Source organism: Megalobrama amblycephala, linkage group LG16, assembly GCF_018812025.1.
Source record: "Megalobrama amblycephala isolate DHTTF-2021 linkage group LG16, ASM1881202v1, whole genome shotgun sequence".
Classification (NCBI taxonomy): Eukaryota; Metazoa; Chordata; class Actinopteri; order Cypriniformes; family Xenocyprididae; genus Megalobrama; species Megalobrama amblycephala.
Genome location: NC_063059.1, coordinates 9,059,931 through 9,075,337, shown reverse-complemented (window position 1 = coordinate 9,075,337; position 15,407 = coordinate 9,059,931). Strand labels below are relative to the sequence as shown.

Here is a 15,407-nt window from a genome sequence, read left to right as displayed (position 1 = left end):
CTAAAAAAAAAAAAAAAAAAAAAAAAGTTTGTTTATTAATCGAGTGTAATGGCTTAAACTTCTTGTACTTCCTGTTCCTTTTGTTCAGAATTCTGTTGCAGTGATGATTTGAGCATCATTTTCTTCCTTTAAAGTTTCTTCTGGATTCTTTCTCTGTGTTTCCATCTCAGGTTTTCGGCACATTATAATATACAAACCCCTCAAGAAGAAAACGATGGCAATAACAGAAAAATATCCCCCGTAGACAGTAAACTGTAAGACAAGTAACACAACAACAGTCTGAATGCAAACACTGTTCTGGCATCTTAGTCACATTTTAGTTTTTTAGTTTCACATTCATAATTTACCCGGGGTTACCAATTAATTCTGGGTATTCAAAAGCTGCCGTTTCACGCTGTACATTCATAAAACATATGCAACATTCTTATTTGCATATTTGCATTATCAGGGTCATTGATTGGACGAATTTGGACGTAATTTTTACTTTATGTACATAAAGGTTCTAGCATTGTGTGTCTGAATGGACTTTTCAAACTTTCAAACTATAAAGTTAAGAATGAAACAGTATCTTTTATAATCCATTTGGCGCATTTTCCATCATCGTTTGATATTTTTCCTATCAAATGCTAAAGCGACTGTTGATATATTGTGTTTTCATGACTATCCAAAGCATCTCTTAAAAAAAAAAACATCTTTAGACCTTGGTTTTTGTTTCACAGACCTGCGTCCGTTTTTAACCACAAAAATGTTAACCCTGCTCTGGAGTAGGGTGTCATAATCCTGGGTAAAAAGCAGTGTTCACCCCACTTTCAACCCCAGGTAAAGTAACGTTTCTCATTTGTAATGTAGAAGCAGGATTAAGCAGTGTGAAAAGTCCTATTGTTTTGTATCCAATAGAAATTTAGCATCTGAGTCATGCTGTTGTTTACCATATAAAATAATTTCAATTTATACAAAGAGTGTAACCTCACCTGTGTGACAATATCCAGACCAAGCCCACTGCTATCCACCACCACTGAGGTGATGATTGTCTGAAAGACCAGAGCACAGAAGGTGTTGACTCCGAACACAAGGGCGTAACGCTCCATGTTCAACCCAGCTGCTATCTGGAACCTATGAAACATGGACATGGATATAATAGTGCATTCATTACCTTATGAAGAGTTGATTTTAGAGTAGATGTGTTTTCTTTTCTTCCTGCTGCTTTGTTCAAATTAATTCACTAGGTGTGGGGACCCTGTGATAAGTAACAATGAAATTCACAGGGTTGTCACAGTCAATGAAAACTATTAAATATTAGGGAATTTTATAATTGTAATTTTAATAAGGCTGTTCTAAAGTTTTTAATTGTCTAGACCAATGGTTCCTAACCACATTCCTGGAGGCCCCCCAACACTGCATGCTTTACATGTCTCCTTTATCAAACACACCTGATTTGGATCATCAGCTCATTAGTAGGGACTCCAAGACCTGAAATGGGTGTGTCAAACAAAAGAGAGATAAAAAAAATATGCAGTGTTGGGGGGCCTCCAGGAACATGGTTGGGAACCACTGGTCTAGACATTGCTCTTTCTGTGTACAATCTCTATAAACAAAAAAAAATAATTATTTGACTAGAAAAGTTGTGGATCTGGATGAGCTCACAGATTCTGTCAGTTTATGTAAGGATATTTGCATTCCTACCAGGACTTATTTAACATGCAACAATGAAAAAACATGGTTCACAGTGAAATTCAGCTAAGTCAGGCCAAAGAAGATACCTACAGGAATGAGGACAAAATCTTGTAGAACTAGGCCAAAAACACACTGAGGCCCTGTCCCAAATGGCACCCTAAACCCTCATGGTTTTCCTCTGAGTCCGCACTTTCACAACGTAATGCCACTTTGACTGCCGGGTAAAGTCCTCTGCGTAGCTCACAGTCTTGCGGGCTCAGCAAGAAGTGCATCGAGGCGCATAGCAGCCGCAAAGGGGGCGCTCACGAGCACCCTTCTTTAAGCTGAAATGACGAATGGGACACCCTATGGTCTTGTGGACTTAACGGACACGTGCACACTGTGGCCATTGTAAGTCCACAAGACCGAAAGTGCACATGAAGTGTGCCATTTAGGACAGGGCCTGACAAAGGAGATTAAGCCCGGAAAACACCAAGCCGACACCGACGAACAAGTGGCGACGAAAGCAGACTTAAGGGTTGACTCACGTCAGCAAGCGTCTGGGTCTAAAGTTGCCCCGACACACCAAACTGACACCCGACGGCCAAGTAGCACGTCCGTTCTGCGCCTGCGTCAGAAGCGCCTTTCTGTACCAGCAGGTGGCAGTAGTTGAACAGCCAATCAGAATGATCAGATGGCCCTGACTGACCGACGAGCTCTGACACGGATTCAACATGTCGAATCGGCCAAAAAAAAAAGCAGACGAGGACCAACTTCAGCCGACAGTGTGGAACACACTGAGAAACTTAGTCGGCCGACGAACAAAACCTGCCCGACAGCCGACCGTTGGCTTGGTGTGGCTCAGAGGAGCTGCTCAAAAAAGCTGGAAAACAAGTTTTCAGCTAATGACCGTGCTTCAGTGTGGAAAGGTCTTGAAAGACAAACTACAAGATGTCAACACTGCAAGGAATAAACAACTGGCTGATGATCAAGTTTTACTGCAGATTTGAAACTGTCTCGCACCCCATAACCACTCTGATGGTCTATCTGCACAACCATCAACATCAGTGTTGCCAAGTCCGCGGTTTTCCCACGGAATTGGGCTACTTTTACACTGTTGCCGTGGGTTGTTTTTTTAGTCCACGGGTTGACGCAAACCACCCAAGGACCGTGATTTTTAATCCTCGGAACGCAATTGGGCTAGTTTGGGGCAGTTTTTGAATGGCAATTGGGCTGGTTTTGTTACGCAAACCTGATCAACAACTCCAGCAAACCCCCTCCCCCTCCTGCATAGGTCTGTGAAAAGGATGTGTGTCGGGTCTTCAGGAAACAGAACACAAGGAAAGCACCTTGTCCAGACGGTTCACCAGCCTGCTTCAAATGCACCACCATCATCCCCATCCAAAAAAAAATTAATTCACAGGACTTAATGACTACAGACCTGTTGCTCTTACATCTGCGGTCATGAAGTCATTTGAGAGACTGGGCAGTTTGCTTATTAAGCAAACAGATCAGTGGATGATCCAGTCAACATGGGACTGTATTATATCCTGCAACATCTGGACAAACCAAGGACTTATGTGAGGATCCTCTTTGTGGAATTCCGTTGGGCTTTCAATACCTCCAGACTAAATTAACCCAGTTCTCTGTGCTCACCTCTACCTGTCAGTGGATCACCAGCTTTCTTACATATCGGCAACAGCCAGTGAAACTCAGGAAATTCACGTCTAACACCTGCACAGTCACCACTGGCGCCCCCCAGGGATGTGTGCTCTCCCCACTGCTCTTCTCCCTGTATACGAACGACTGCACTGGCAAAGACCCCTCTGTCAAACTTCTAAAGTTTGCAGATGACGCTACCATCATCAGCCTCATACACAACAGTGACGAGTCTGTATATAGGCAGGAGGTTGAGCATCTTGCTTTCTGGTGCAGTCATAACATACTGGAACACACTCAAAACATTGGAGATGACGGTGGACTTCAGGAGAAACACCTCCAGCACTCCTCCCACTTACCACCTACAGAGGATAGTTTGGACTGCTGAGAGGATTATTGGTGCTCCCATGCCCACCCTCCAAGAACTTTATTACCATGACTAGGCATTTTTCTGCCCTCTTACCCTTTCATATATGTGCTTTTTTATTGCATCTACTGTATATAAGGTTTATAATGCTTTACATCATCAGGTTTCAACTAAAACAAATGGATCTGAAATCTGACTGTCAGCATTACAGGTCCAAAATCTTTACCATTACACCAATTAAGGTGAAACAGCAAGTGATCAGATAAGATAATGTATACATTTCTGAATGTTTATCATGTAATAATGCCATTAGTTTGGAGCGGGGATAGATTATATTCAGCAAAATTTGGTTCATGATGACATTTAACTTACTAAGAAATAAACATCATCTGAGCTATAAGCAGGTGCTTGTATAATAAGTCACATATTTTGAACAGAACTTACATGGAAATGGTGATGAGCAGCATGTACAGGCTTTTAAAAATGATGTAGCCACAGTAGCAGACCCAGATGTTGGCGCTGAAGACCATTGCAAAGAGAGCACCACCCTCCAGGGCAGAGAGCGCACCCAGAGCCATCTCACCCCAGCGAGACCAGTCTGCAGATGAAAACCCGATACCATACGCCGCCGTCGCCCCTGTGGTGCAGTGATGGCCAGTATATGGGGGGTCACATTTACTGTTTCTCTGAGAAATTGAACTTTTAAAACTTTAAAGACAGCCTTACTGTAAGCTACAAGGTTGTTAATTGACAGCAATTGCTTCTGCTGAAGTCGTCAACTCGCATTATATCAACTTACTTTTAAAATAATCGTGTTTAACAGTGGAATTTGAAACACTACATTACCCATGATGCTGTACAGAAAATTCCACCAATCAGTGTTGAAAGAAGCAAACCGCACCAAAAGATCTCGTTAGCCCCGCCTACTCCCATGAAGCATTGCAAATGACATAATCGAGACGGTCTCCTTATGCTCTCAAAAATTTAAATATTTCAATACACACTATATTGCCAAAAGATTTGGAACTGAACTACCTTGAACTGAAAACGTAGATTGTGCGAATTTAGTTTTTCTCTTAGGTACTATGCAATTCTGATTAGTTGCACCTCTTGTAGTGATCCACCTACTACTCTGATTTGATATTAAATGACATATAATATCTGGAGCAAGATTATTTACACTTAAAAAAAAAAAAACATTTTAACAAGACAAATTTATAAAAAATTTCAAAACTAAGTAAACCACTCATTTCTTTCCTTCCTTCTAATTGAAAAACACTTTGAGTTTTTGAACAATTCAAGGTCAAACAGTTGTTTTGCAGCCACTGTGACACGTCAGTCATTTAATTTGTTAATATATCTGCTATCTAGGCGTGGAGTCTGTGCTGATACATAAATGCTGATACACAAAATGTGTCATCTGCATATAACTGACATTTAGTTTCCTTACAACAATTTGGTAAATCATTGACATATAAGGAAAACAACAGTGGACCTAAAATTGACCCTTGAGGGACACCCATCTCACAGTTTCATAAAGATGATCTTGAATTATTTATTTTAACACTGATTTCGTGATATGATCTAAACCAGGGGTAGGCAAGTTCGGTCCTAGAGAGCCGCTGTCCTGCAGAGTTTAGCTCCAACCCTGAAAAAAAACCTTCAGCTTTTTCATGATTCACGCTATCAAATGCCTTTTTGACTCCCATGAAGCATTGCAAATGACATAATCGAGACGGTCTCCTTATGCTCTCAAAAATTTAAATATTTCAATACACACTATATTGCCAAAAGTTCTGGGACGCATGCCTTTACGTGCACATGAACTTTAATGACATCCCATTCTTAATCCGTAGGGTTTAATATGGAGTTGGCCCACCCTTTGCAGCTATAGCAGCTTCATCTTTTCTGGGAAGGCTTTCCACAAGGTTTAGGAGTGTGTTTATGGGAATCTTTGACCATTCTTCAAAATTCTAGCGCATTTATGAGGTCTGGCAGTGATGTTGAATGAGAAGGCCTGGCTCACAGTCTCCGCTCTAATTCATCCCAAAGGTGTTCTATCGGGTTGAGGTCAGGAGTCAAGTTCCTCCACACCAAACTCGCTCATCCATGTCTTTATGGACCCTGCTTTGTGCACTGATGCACAGTCATGTTGGAACAGCCATCCCCAAACTGTTCCCACAAAGTTGGGAGCATGAAATTGTCCAAAATGTCTTGGTATGCTGAAGCATTCAGAGTTCCTTTCAGTGGAACTAAGGGGCCAATCCCAACCCCTGAAAAACAACCCCACACCATAATCCCCCCTCCACCAAACTTTACACTTGGCACAATGCAGTCAGGCAAGTACCGTTCTCCTGGCAAACACCAACCCAGACTCGTCCATCGGATTGGCAGACAGAGAAACATGATTCGTCACTCCAGAGAACACATCTCCAATGCTCTAGAGTCCAGTGGTGGTGTGCTTTACACCACTGCATCCGACGCTTTGCATTGCACTTGGTGATGTAAGGCTTGGATGCAGGTGCTTGGCCATGGAAACCCATTCCATGAAGCTCTCTACGCACCGTTCTTGAGCTAATCTGAAGGCCACACGAAGTTTGGAGGTCTATGGCTATCGACTCTGCAGAAAGTTGGTGACTTCTGCGCACTGTGAGCCTCAGCATGCGCTGACCCCGCTCTGTGATTTTACGTGGTCTACCACTTCGTGGCTGTTGTTCCCAATGGCTTCCACTTTGTTATGATACCACTAACAGTTGACTATGGAATATTTAGTAGTGAGGAAATTTCACGAATGGACTTATTGCACAGGTGGAAACCTATCACAGTACCACGCTTGAATTCACTGAGCTCCTGAGAGCGACCCATTCTTTCACAAATGTTAGTAGAAGCAGTCTGCATGCCTAGGTGCTTGATTTTATACACCTGTGCCCATGGAAGTGATTGGAACACCTGAATTCAATGATTTGGAGGGGTATGTGTATACATATTTTTTGAACTTGAACAAAATCTATTATTTTCAAATACTTTTTTGTTTCAAATCAAAGTTTGTGATGTTATTATTCACCTTGTAGCTAGTTGGATTGGTTCATGGCTTATAAAGCTTTAATGGAGACTTTTGAAATCCCTATGCGAGAAATGAATGGAAAAATGACTTCCGGAACCAACGCCGCTGAAAAAGTGGGCAGGCACAGTTGAACTCTATAGCAAATCACAACTATCCAAGCATCCAATCAAGTCCCAACCTACATTTTTTTTCTTGTTTGAGAAGCCATTGAACTCAGATATACATCACAATAGGGAAGAATGGACTGTCGCAGCTTCCGTTTAATGCCAACTTTATCTAAGTTCATAACAAATTAATGTCCCTTACTCACCAAATAGGTTTGAGAGGGCCTCCACTCCTCCATTGTACACTGTGAAGTTATTAGACGGCTCCACATGCTCCCACAGTGACTGGACGTAGTTCACCGTCTGGTTGTAGCCACAGGTAGACAGTGCCCACCATGCTGACCAGATAAGCAGTGTACGGGAGGAGAAACACTGCAGGAAATCCCTCCACAACCGGAGCAGAACATCACCACAGCCACCTGGGATATTATCAGGCCAATCAGAATTCCACTAGATCAATTTAGGCCAATTTAGTGCTTCCAGGTTCTATGTCAGAACACTGGCTCAGTATTGGCCAGCTCCTGTGTCAGCATCTGACGTAGAACCTGGAAGCGCTGAATGTAAAAAGTGTATGAGAATGGCACAGAAGAGAAGATATTGTTGAATAAAGTCATTATTTATGTTTTGTTTTTGCGCACGAAACATATTCTTGTCACTTCATAATATTAAGTTTGAACCACTTTCTGGACCTTGAAAGTGTCGGTTAAATTATTTACCTCTCAGATTTCATCAAAAATATCTTAATTTGTGTTCCGAAAATAAACAAACGGGTGTGGTACGACATGAGGGTGAGTAATTAATGACAGAATGACAGATTGTGCAAATTTAGTTTTTCTCTTAGGTACTATGCAATTCTGATTAGTTGCACCTCTTGTAGTGATCCACCTACTACTCTGATTTGATATTAAATGACATATAATATCTGGAGCAAGATTATTTACACTTAAAAAAAAAAAACATTTTAACGAGACAAATTTATAAAAAATTTCAAAACTAAGTAAACCACTCATTTCCTTCCTTCCTTCTAATTGAAAAACACACTGAGTTTTTGAACAATTCAAGGTCAAACAGTTGTTTTGCAGCCACTGTGACACGTCAGTCATTTAATTTGTTAATATATCTGCTATCTAGGCGTGGAGTCTGTGCTGATACATAAATGCTGATACACAAAATGTGTCATCTGCGTATAACTGACATTTAGTTTCCTTACAACAATTTGGTAAATCATTGACATATAAGAAAAACAACAGTGGACCTAAAATTGACCCTTGAGGGACACCCATCTCACAGTTTCATAAAGATGATCTTGAATTATTTATTTTAACACTGATCTCGTGATATGATCTAAACCAGGGGTAGGCAAGTTCGGTCCTAGTGAGCCGCTGTCTTGCAGAGTTTAGCTCCAACCCTGAAAAAAAACCTTCAGCTTTTTCATGATTCACGCTATCAAATGCCTTTTTGAGGTCTAAAAACACTGCGCCTACTACATTATCTAAAGCTCCCTTTATAAATTCTGAGAAAACAGTTAGACATTTCTGTTGAATACTTAGGCCTAAAACCAAACTGTTTAGAATGAAGTAGATCAGTTTTTTCTAGATAGTTGATAAGTTGTTCAGCTACCAACTTTTCCAAAATTTTAGAAATTGCAGGGAGTGTAGAAATTGATCTAGAATTCTAAACCTCATCAACTGATCCTGCCTTAAAAATTGGGGTTATAATAGAAGTTTTCCAATTTGAGTGGAATTTACTTTCTCTAGATATATTTATCAAATGTACCAAGGGCTTTAGCAAACAAGCACTGTATTGTTTTATGAATGCTGTATCCATTCCAAATATATCCTTAGTCCTTGAATTATTCAGTTGATTAATAATTTGGAGTATCTTATCTTCATCAACCTCAGAGATATAAACCTCAGAGTCTTTTATTGCATATTGAGGTAATTGTACACTACAGTTTTGTAATTATATACTTGTAGCACATTTTTAGTTTAGGAAAGTACATTTTGAAGTATACTCTCAGTAAATTACAAGTTTATGCTGTAAGTATACTTGTAAGTTTTCTTTAAGTGAACTTAATATCATACTTATAGTGTAGTATTTACATATTATTTTTGCACTTTAAGTATACTACTATGATCCTATTTAGGTATTAATTTTTATACTTGAAATATTGTACTTTAAGTAGATTTGAAGTAAATTTCTATGTACACTACCAGTGGACTACACAAAAATTCATATGCTCAGAATTAGGATCATATCTGTTTTCTTTGTAAATCTATATTTTCAAACAATGTAAATTTATAAGACAGCATGTAAAACTATTTGAAAAAAGTATTTAATAGTCGAGTAAACACAACTACAAGCCAAATATACTGAGAATACTTTATACTTTTAAATATCTCACTCAAAAAATTGAGTACAAGTATAAGCCAAATATACTTAGACTTTTCTGTCAGTACAAGTCAAGTATACTTAAAGGGTTAGTTCACCCAAAAATGAAAATAATGTCATTAATTACTCACCCTCATGTCATTCCACATCCGTAAGACCTTTGTTCATCTTCAGAACACAAATTAAGATATTTTTGATGAAGTCTGAGGTTTCTGTCTCTCCATAGAGATCCAACGCAACTTCCACTCCAAGTTCCAGAAAGGTAGGAAGAAGACATCATTAGTACAAGTACTCAATGTGTATACTCCAGTGGCTTAAACTTAATTTTATTAAGCGACACAAGTGCTTTTTTTGCGTTAAAAAAACAAAAAAAACAACGTAATTTACCACTTTGCTTACAAAAATATTGAGCTGCAACATGCGTTCATGAGAGCTTCAAGACGCACGTGCTTTGTGTTCACACGAGAGCTGGCATTGTTGCGTGAACATGCTTTGGATAATATTATTTTGTAAATAAAGTGGTAAATTATGGGTTTTTTTGAGCAAACAAAGCACTCATGTTGCTTCATAAAATGGAGAGACAGAAAACTATCAATCTTCATCAAAAATATCTTAATTTGTGTTCCGAAGATGAATGAAGGACTTACGGATGTGGAACCACATGAGGGTGAGTAATTAATGACAGAATTTTCAGGTGAACTAACCCTTTAAGTGTAATTTTTTAAGTAGATTTCTAGAAGTACATAACTGAAAGTATACTTTCTTATTTTTAAAGAAGTATACTAATAACACACTCGAATGACCTTCTTTTTAAGGGTTCTGGTGACGTATGCCGGACTTCTCCAATCATTTAGTCCATTTAAGCCTCAGATCTTTCTTACAAATGACTGCAAACTTGCATTCAGGTCTGCCTCCATCAACGATTGGTGGATTAAACCAATCCGCCCTTCATTTTTTGCATTTCCGATAATCTGTTTCACTTGCATGTGTTTCACAATACTGAAGAAGAGTATAAATACAATGCTGTAAAAGCGGACTACTGAGTAGATGAGTTTTTATGTTCAGGGTTATGTTTAACTTCTGCAGTCCCATATAGCCACTTGTTAGCAACTGCCTTTTTAAGATGCATATAAGCTTAGTAAAATAGCGTGTGAGGTATTCCTGATGTATTTTATGTTGTAGAATAAAACATGAAAATATCTTGTGTTCACCACAGACCTTATTTCAGGCATTTAACCAAAGACCAAGTCAAAAAAACCATTGACTTCAGACAATGGAGCCGAAAGTCTAAAAATGCATCTTATTTCTGGGTTTCAGGACTAATTCCTGCAGCACTGAGTCTATTAGCTACTACCCCAATCACACATTATTAGCCATGTGATTTTACTAATGAGGCAGATTCCTACCTGTCTTGGAACTTTTTGCACTTGTATTATCACTGGAACCTTCCAGTGTTTCCTGCTGCCGTCTGGATCCATCCACCTCTACACCATCTTTTTGGTCATTGCTCTGAAAGATCCACCTCTGTTATTGACACTTCCTTGCGTTCCAGAGGTTTAACTGTCCCAACATGCCCTTCACCATCAGTCTCTCCACTAGCTCTTCTCCTTTGGTGGAAGAACATGCTTGTCTTAGGCATTGGAAGAAGAATGGAGGTGATCAACGCAACACCGGTGAGAACAAGTGTAAACACTAGAATGTAGCTGTAGGACATCAGTTCAAAAGAGACTAGGACCTGGCCTAATACTGAACCAATAGTGTATCCCAGCAGCTGTGCGGTCCGGCAGTACGAGGTGGCTTTCAGGTAGTGCTTGAACTCCACCATGCTGTAGATGTACGTGAAGTAAGCAACATCACACGACGTCACCACTCCATATGTAAACTGCACGGCCTGCATCTCTGGTACACCATTACACCACAGTATCATTGCCGTGGTGGCGAACAGGACTAAACACTGGAAGACCACCACAGGTTTGTAACGTAGCCAATCAGTGAGGAGGAAGACAGGAACCAGCACTGTCAGGTAAGAGTACGTCCACACTGGGAATATCTGATTGGTTACCTTGAGGGGAAAAAACAACTACTTACCACCAACAACAAACAAGATTTATTGCACAAATCTAAACAAGTAACTATTACAATCCCAACAACTGATTCAAGCAAAAACACTGCATGTAGCCTATAATTAAAGGTGCAATTTGGGAGGATCTTTTGACAGAAATGCAATATAATATACAGTGCCCTCTACAATTATTGACACCCTTAGTAAATATAAGCAAAGGCGGCTGTGAAAATAAATCTGCATTGTTTATCCTTTTGATCTTTCATTCAAAAAATTCACAAAATTCTAACCTTTCATTGAAATAATACAATTGAAAGTGGGGGAAAACTCACATTATGAAATAAACGTTTTTTTCTAATACATGTTGGCCACAATTATTGGCACCCCTAAAAATTCTTATGAGTAAAATATCTCTGAAGTATATTCCCATTCATACTTACATACTTACATACATACATTTTTTAGCACACCAGGGTGACTAGGAGCATGAAATTGTCCAGCCATTACTTCCTGTTCCACAGGAGTACAAATATGTGTAAACACAAAGGCCAAATTCCTTTAATCATTCATCACAAAGAGAAAAACCAAAGAATATAGTTCTGATGTGCAGCAAAAGATCGTTGAGCTTCACAAAATAGAAAATGGCTATAAGAAAAAAGCTAAAGCATTGAAAATCCCCATTTCTACCATCAGGACAATAATTAAGAAGTTCCAGTCAACTTAAAATGTTACAAATCTGCCTGGAAGAGGACGTGTGTCTAAATCGTCCTAATGTGAAGTGAGGAGGAAAGTTTGAGTGGCCAAAGACTCTCCAAGGATCACAGCTGGAGAATTGCAGAAATTAGTTGAGTCTTGAGTCTCAGAAAGCCTAAAAAAAAAAAATTATCAAACAGCACCTACATCCCCACAAGTTGTTCAGGAGGGTTTCAAGAAAAATCCTCTGCTCTCATTCAGAAACAATCACCAGCATATTCAGTTTCAGACAAGACTGGAACTTCAAACGGGACCGGCTTCTATGGTCAGATGAAACTAAAAAAAGAGCTTTTTGGCAGGAAACCCACCAGATGGGTTTGGTGCACACAGGGATAAAAAGTACCCCATGCCCACGGTTAAATATGCTGCTGGATCTTTAATGTCGTGGGCCACAAGTTTTTCTGCTGGAGGTCCTGCACATTTTGTTCAGATACATGGTATCATGGATTCTATCAAATACCAACAGATAAAAAAATCTAAACCTGACCGCTTCTGCTAGAAATCTTATAATGGGCCGTGATTGGAGCTTCCATCGGGACAATGATCCAAAACAAACATCAAAACCAACACAAAATTTGTCACTGAGCACAAAATGAAGCTTCTGCCATGGTCTTCCCAGTCCCCTGACCTGAACCCTAAAGAAAATGAGTGGAGTGAACTGAAGAGAAGAAGCACCAGCATGGAGCTGGGAATATGAAGGATCTGGAGAGATTCTGTATGAAGGAATGATCTCTGATCTCTTGTTAGGTGTTCTCCAAACTCATCAGGCATTATAGGAGAAGACTCAGAACTGTTATCTTGGGAAAAGGACGTTGCAATAATTGGGTGCCAATAATTGTGGCCAATGTGAACTAGAGAAAAACATTTATTTCATAATGAGCTTTTCCCCCCATTTTCAATTGTTTTACTTAGATGAAAGGTTAGAATTTTGTTAATTTTTTGAATGAAAGATCAAAAGGATAAACATTGCAGATTTATTTTCACAGCCGCCTTTGCTCATATTTACGAAGGGTGCCAATATTTGTGGAGGACACTGTACATAACTATGTTTTCAGTGGGTATAAAGACCTTACATAATGAACCGTTATGTTTTTATTACCTTAGAATGAGTCATTTCTATCACATACACCGCGGGTCCCCTTACATGTTAAGTCGGCATTTTGCGTCGGCATGTTTCTACAGCAGCCCTAAACGGACAAACACTCTACAGAGCGCATTTAGTCACTATGTTGTTCTTCTTCTAAATCATTCGTGTTTTTAGAGGCAGCTTGCATTGTCACTACATTGAATATGCATGTAGTAGTAGTAGTAGTAGTAGTAGTAGTAGTCGTAATCGTCTGGTTTACTAGAAGCAGAGACTATTCTTTGTGAGAAGTAAGAAGAAACCTCATTGCTTGACTGGCTAACATACTCTCTAATGTTTCAGGCGACAACATTTTTGTCTTGTGTCGGCCAGACGGCCACCGTAGCTTCTCAAATCACGCGAATGGGTGGGGTGGGCTGCCGTTGGTTGCATTTCGCAACCTCACCGCTAGATGCCGCTAAAATTTACACACGGCACCTTTAATTACTATAATTAATAAAGAACAAGAAAAAAATATAATATAAATAATAATATTATTATACTACAGAGCCCCAGACATGACATGCAGGAAAATTTTTTTTTATTTAATAATAATATATTTATTATTTCGTTCCCTCGATTTATAAATCTTGCGCATCGAGGGAACGAAATAGTAAATCGTGCGCACAATTTAATTTTTTTTCTTGCATGTCATGTGCGGGGCTCCGTATTATACAAATAATAATATATACAATATGTAAATAAAAAGAATTATAATTTTAGATTAAATAAAAAAAATCAAATTTTAGATCAAACTATTTGAAATGCCATGTCAACTTGCCAAATATAGATTTTTAAATATTATTTTTATCCACTGCATATTTTATAGCAGTATTGATAATGTTTATTGCACAAATCTAACACAGTAACTACATCAGAATCACAATAATTGATTAATGCAAAAATGCATTATAATTATTTATAAATAAGTGATTATAATTAATATAATTACTAAAGAACAAGACAAAATATATATTATAATATAGAAATAATATTATAAAAATAATAATATATACAATATCTTAGTAAAAAAAAAATTATAATCATTTAAAATATTTATATTCACTGCATTTTTATAACAGTATTAATACTTATTTTTTCACTGCACAAATCTAACTCAGTAACTATATTAGAATCACAATAATTGACCATAAAAGGTTATGCTTTCTCTGGAATTAATTTAGCATTTAAAGGCATAGTTGATTCTGTCATTTACATACCCTCATTCTAAATCTGTGACTTTCTTTCTTCTGTTGAACATGATAGAAGATATTTTGAATGTTTTTGAACTATTTTTGTCCATACAATTAACATCAATGGGATCTAAAACATAAATCCTTTCATTGACTTTCATTGTATGGACAAAAATATCCTCATTTGTGTTGCACAGAGGCAAGAAAGTCCTCCAGATTTTGAACGACATGAGGGTGAGTAAAAGATGACAGAATTTCCATTTTTGGGTGAACTATCCCTTTAAGCTCAACTGAGATTGATATATGCCATGAGTCATGCAGTTAGATTCTGCAATCCAAAAACATTATGTTAATAATTAAACATTTAAAAAGGTCACTATACCTGCTCAATGGTTAGGTTCTTGTCTGGTCCAGTTAGGAATGGAATGAGAAATGGTTCTAAGGGCTTTACTGTGCTGAGGAACCCATAGATGCATAAAAGAGATGTCGGATACTTCCAGTCCGTCATCCATCGCTTCAGAGTATCCATCTTTACAATCTGTATCTTATTTTGAAAAGAACACTTTATTTTACTATTTTTGCATGCACTGTTTACCTTTACAGGTGTATGAGATCTGTTTTCATAGAAATACTGTTCCTCTCTTCCTCTAATCACCTCTCACTCTGAGCGAGAGAGTTTCAGCATGTGTGTGTGTCTGTATAAGCTGTAAATGAGCAACCAGTGACCAAAGTTCTTAGATCATTCTGATTACACACTAATTCTAAGCATTACTGTTATTCACCAGATAATGAAACATGCAATAGCCAAACAAACCCTCCCTATTTTAACTTATACTTTCTACATGGATATTCATTCATTCATTCATTCATTCATTCACATGCATTGCTTATTTCCTTAATTCATTGGTGTTTGTTTATAATTCATTGATTTGACAAACTTTCAGCAGCATACTTCTCTTCTGACTTTTGATTACTAGTATTTACTATAATGTCTCACAAACTACTTATTCTTTAGGGCTTATATTTTGAATTCACACA

The 15,407-nt window shown here is 38.4% G+C and overlaps 1 protein-coding gene across 1 annotated transcript; it reads right to left on the bottom strand.

Moving 5' to 3' along the window:
- Nucleotides 1–16: 16 nt before the first annotated feature.
- Nucleotides 17–15,074, bottom strand: slc19a3a (solute carrier family 19 member 3a). The gene is given in 7 exon segments (XM_048162165.1): nt 17–252; nt 972–1,113; nt 4,124–4,316; nt 7,054–7,268; nt 10,638–10,750; nt 10,752–11,300; nt 14,752–15,074. Coding segments are annotated over 7 exon segments (1,527 nt in total). The 5' UTR covers nt 14,899–15,074; the 3' UTR covers nt 17–84.
- Nucleotides 15,075–15,407: the final 333 nt, after the last annotated feature.